This window comes from Panthera leo, chromosome A3 (genome assembly GCF_018350215.1).
Source record: "Panthera leo isolate Ple1 chromosome A3, P.leo_Ple1_pat1.1, whole genome shotgun sequence".
Lineage (NCBI taxonomy): Eukaryota > Metazoa > Chordata > Mammalia > Carnivora > Felidae > Panthera > Panthera leo.
This window is the reverse complement of record NC_056681.1, coordinates 27,023,172-27,028,038: the sequence shown is the minus strand read 5'-3', so window position 1 is coordinate 27,028,038 and position 4,867 is coordinate 27,023,172. Positions and strand designations below refer to the sequence as shown.

General features: G+C 56.6%; 1 protein-coding gene across 1 annotated transcript; it reads left to right on the top strand.

The window, feature by feature from the left end:
* The first annotated feature begins 1,622 nt into the window (after window positions 1-1,622).
* On the top strand, window positions 1,623-3,369 carry ID1 (inhibitor of DNA binding 1, HLH protein). The gene is made up of 2 exons (XM_042930135.1): window positions 1,623-2,688; window positions 2,913-3,369. The coding sequence occupies exons 1-2, from the start codon at window positions 2,266-2,268 to the stop codon at window positions 2,952-2,954; spliced, it is 465 nt and encodes a 154-aa protein (XP_042786069.1). The 5' UTR covers window positions 1,623-2,265; the 3' UTR covers window positions 2,955-3,369.
* The last annotated feature ends 1,498 nt before the right edge of the window (window positions 3,370-4,867 follow it).

The window sequence follows — 4,867 nt, the reverse complement described above, 5'->3', positions numbered from 1 at the left end:
TAGCACCTCAGTGAACATCCTTGAGCACGTATCTTTGTGTCTGTGAGTGTAGGTTTCTCTGGAATTAATGCCAGCAGGTAGAATTGATCCGTCAATGAATAAACACTAGGCAATGAAATAATACTGTAATTTCCTCTGGCCAGTCATTATCCTTCCAATTCTTCAGGAATTGTTTCGCACACCAAAAAGTTCTCTCTGGTCATTGGAAGATTGCTAAACAAGGCTTAGGGACTTTGGAGAGTTGGGGCGAGGGGTGGTAAAGGGGATGAGGAATCCAGTTAATTAATTAATAATGTGTCTCTCCTTTGAAGCTGGTCTCACCGATCAGTTTTCCTGGTTTCCCCATGTGGAGGCAGAAGCCGGGGTTTACTGGCCCCTCCCCTAGACTTCTGTGGGAAAAGCAAACCGGCGGATGCCCGGTGAATTAATTGCTGGTGGGGGGGTGGGGAGGGACCATAATATCAATTCTGTCTTTGGTGGGCACAGTATTTTAGTCCTGCTAAAGCTGTGTGCCCTTGGGTGGCTATTGTAATCCACCATGTCCCCGCCTGTGGCCAATCTAGGGCTCTGGAGCAGACTGCCTACCCCGGCAGGAAGGGATTGCATTACAATAAAGTGCCCCTCTTATAATAATGCAACCATTACCATAGCCATGGCTCTTGGGAGGCTTTTTGAGCCTCAGTTTCCTCCTTTCCAAAAAAACAACAGAGCCCCACTCGAGAGCTGGGGCCAGGGTTACAGAAGATGATAAGGGCAAACGCCTCACACACAGTGAAGTACACAGTGCCCGATGCGAACTCAGAGTTCAATAAGCCGTCACCTTTGTCATTATTATCAAAATACCAGGCAGATACTGTATTAGGAATCAGAGAGGGCGGAAGACCACTAACTTCACCCAGCTTCAGAGTTGGGATCAGAACTCTCCCCAGACGGGAGGGGAAGCTGGGGTGGATAAGGAGGTGAAGAAGCGTCCCAGTGATCTGAGGTGTGGGCCTGGTGGGGCGATTCCCAGGTGTGGAGCCGGGAGGTAAGGTGACCCTTCCCAGCGACCGCGCCCGCGCGGAGCGCATTCCCAGCCTTCCCGCCCGCCCGAGGTCCGCAGGTGACTGGCCGAGCGGGGCTCAGTGGGGGAGCGCTCTAGCCGGGTTTGCAGTCTCCATGGCGACCGCCCGCGCGGCGCCAGCCTGACAGCCCGTCCCGGTTTTATGAATGGGTGACGTCACGGGCCTGGCGTCTAACGGTCTGAGCCGCTTGTTCAGACGCTGACACAGACCCGCCCGGGAGGTGGGGGGGAGACTCGAGCTCCGCAGCTGCCGCGCCGTGGGAGGGAGACCCTGATCGGAGGTCTTGGGGTGGGGGGGAAGGAGGGGACAGGAAACAGCCAAAAAAGGGAGAAAAATTCAAAAATAACTAGTCGATGCAGATATGGGGAATTTTTGCAGGGCGATGCAAACTTAGGGTAGAATCAGGGGATGCAGACCCCTCGGGGCTCCTATCTAGTTCGTGTCCCGGAGGACCAGCCCCCCAATGCCAGAGGAAGACTTTCTCGAATTAATTGCTCCCAGCCCGAGGAGCCTGGGTATAAAAAAAAAAAAAAAAAAAAAAAAGTCCCAGAAACATTAACCAGCAACTTTCTCCGGGAATTGGGTAAGGGAGACCAGCTCTGGGAAGCAGAGTGTGAAGGGGGGCCCGCTTTAAGTTTTGGTCCAAAGAGCCGGGAGATCAGGCTCCCAGAAGCCCAGGCCCCAGTCAAGGGCTCTCTAGATAACCCAGAGCCAGCCCCTTCCCCACAGGGGCCTCAGTTTCTCCCATCTATAAAAGGGAGCTGAGAGGTGAGAAAATGAACCTGAGAAAACGGATTGTTCAAGTCATTTTCCTGTCGGCAAAGCCTCCTCCGCGAGGAGCCCAAGGTAGCCCTCGCCTCCACTAGCCACCCCGCCCCGTGCCCTCCCACTCTCTCTGCTGCTGAGACTCGGGTTCCCTTTCCAAGGCCGCGAGGGTGCACAAGCAGAGCAGGAGGCGGAACCCAGAGGCGCTCGAAGCCACGCCTTGAGATCTCCCATTGGCTGCTTTTGAACCCCTGAGCCCGCCTCTAGTGGGGTGTGTTGGGTTGGCGGGGGAGCGCCCGGCGTCTCTATAAAACGTGGGCTGCGGGGCTCCGACCTCGCATTCTACAACCGTCTTTTCCCTGCTCCGAGGTCTCTCTTTGCCTTCGCCCGGCGTCCTCTGTGCGCTTCGTTGCTCTCTCACTCCGACGCCAGAATCATGAAGGTCGCCACTGGCAGCGCCGCGGCCGCCGCGGGCCCCAGCTGCGCGCTGAAGGCCGGCAAGACCGCAGGCGGCGCGGGCGAGGTGGTGCGCTGTCTGTCCGAGCAGAGCGTGGCCATCTCGCGCTGCGCGGGGGGCGCCGGCGCGCGCCTGCCTGCCCTGCTCGACGAGCAGCAGGTGAATGTGCTGCTCTACGACATGAACGGCTGCTACTCGCGCCTCAAGGAGCTGGTGCCCACCCTCCCCCAGAACCGTAAGGTGAGCCGGGTGGAGATCCTCCAGCACGTCATCGACTACATCTGGGACCTGGAGTTGGAGCTGAACTCGGAATCCCAAGTCGGGACCCCCGGGGGCCGGGGGCTCCCGGCCCGGGCTCCGCTGAGCACCCTCAACGGCGAGATCAGCGCTCTGGCGGCCGAGGTGAGGTCCGAACTGGAGCACGGGAGCATTGTCCTTCTGCAGATGGGGAAACTGAGGCCCGCGGTGGGGGGAAACTCGGCCCGAGGTCCTCCCCCTCCTTTCGGGCGCTTACTTGCCTACGCGAGATCGGAGAGAGCGCTCCCTTAACGCTTCTCTTGGGGAAGGGCTTGCAGCCTCGTCCCTTCCAACCTGCCTGTCTCACCTCTTCTCTCTCGTTCCCACAGGCGGCTTGTGTTCCAGCGGACGATCGCATTTTGTGTCGCTGAAGCGCCTCCCTCAAGGACTGGCAGACCCCAGCCCTCCAGGGAGCGAGAGGAATTCGTGCTCTCTGATCCTACCGAGCGCCTCGCCGGAGGTGGGGAGGAACAAGATTGAGATCAGCGACCGTGGGGCGCTTGCTGAATGCAGCCCAGGGTTGGCGGACTGAGAGGGCAGGCCGACCCTCCCCTCTCCACCAACCAGCCACCAGAGACTTGGGGGGACGGCCCCCCGTGTGTTTCTATTTTTTGAAAAGCAAACATTTTAAAAAATGGTCACGTTTGGTGCTTCTCAGATTTCTGAGGAAATTAATTGCTTGGTATTGTATATTACAATGATCACCGAGAATATTGTTTTACAATAGTTCTGTGGGGTGTTTTTGTTTTTGTTGTTGTTGTTATTAAACAAATACTTTAGACTGCGGTACAGTTGCAGTGACTTCTTGGACTCAGGGGAGGGCCTTGAGGGAGGGGGTTGACCCCTGACCCCATTCCCAGCTGGTGCTGGGAGGGGGGAGGGGGACTAGAAGGCCACATCTGGACTGTCGCTTTTACCGACCTGAACTGAGTGTTTTCCGGTGTCTTTCAAGTCAGTTCTTTTCCCATCACTGGCCATTTCCCTGCTCCCCAGTGTCATGAAATTAAATCCTCTAGACTTCTAGAGTCTTGCCAGGTGGTCATTGGGCCACCTGGGTCACCTGGGGAGGTTAAAATGCAGATCAACCTAAGTCCCCCTCCGGGTTGAGTATTCAAACAAACCATGTAAGTCGGAGAACCAGGTCACTGGGCCACCTCCCTCTTCACCCAAGGTAGAGGAAGGGGAGATCTAAAGGAAAGGCTTTCCCAGAGTCTGTCTGAGGTAGGACTTCTGTCACCCCATTTCCCAGTAGGAGGTGCCTTCCCCATCTCCCTGTTGGGCCGCCTAGCCCTGGATTGTAGCAGGCTGCCCTGGGGCTCCTGGCTTGTCCAAGTGGGTGAGCAAGTTGGCAGGGCCAGCCTGGGCACAGCTGCTGAGCCACCTGCTCTGGGTCCGGACTTGGCCCCCTCACCCTGGCCTGGGTATGCCAACAGCTCAGACAAACGTCTCTCCCTCCCCCAGGGTTCCCGTGTGGGCCAAGGAGTGGGCAAGTCCGTCCCTAGCTCCAGAGCAGGAAAAAGGTGTCACTCGCAAGGGACTATCTGCCTGGACATGTGTGAGTTTGTACACGGGGTGGCCCTGTGTGTGTGTGTGTGTGTGTGTGTGTGAGACAAGAGCCAACTAGTAATTCTCCCCCACGGGGTTGGGTCATCTGTTGGGGTACAGGCCTGGGAGTGTGGATAAGGATGTGCACGGGGGTGCGTGCAGGAGGGCAAATGTGAGCACATGTGTTCTACAGATAAGTGTGTGCAGCCGCCAGCCATTTGGGCTTGTGTGTTCTGCCTAAATGCATCATGGGCATCTCTGCATGGGTCTGGCTTGATGGATGGGTTTGTGTGTCCCAGAGATGTGGAACCGCACTGTGGGTTTCTAAGTGTGTAATTGTTCCGTAGGCCGGCTGGCATTCCTAGGCCTCCGCTGGTCTGGGGTGGAGGTGTGGGCAGCTGTGTTCAGGCAAACCCTCCCTCAGGAGTTCAAGTACCCACCCTGGGAGCAATTATTAGGCCCTGGGGCACCACCCCTCAAGTATCCCTACCACGTGGGTTCCGGGGGAACAACCAAGCCCCCTGCCAGGGCAAAGAACTTGTCCCCCAGAGGGTAAGGCCTATTAATACATTTTCCAATAAATAGAATAAAGTAAACAGCACCTAGTACCACGAACCTGTTCCATGCTCCACTCTTTACATAGCGGATCCCATGGATCCCTGTGGGGCTAACGGCTGCATTCCGATTTACAAGAAACAGGCTCAGAAGGGATGAACAGCATCAGCAGCCAATGAAAGAT

Coding starts and splice junctions, on each gene's coding strand:
- ID1 (XM_042930135.1), top strand. CDS start 2,266: ATGAAGGTCGCCACTGGCAGCGCCGCGGCCGCCGCGGGCCCCAGCTGC. Junction 2,689..2,912: donor TCAGCGCTCTGGCGGCCGAG/GTGAGGTCCGAA, acceptor TCGTTCCCACAG/GCGGCTTGTGTTCCAGCGGA.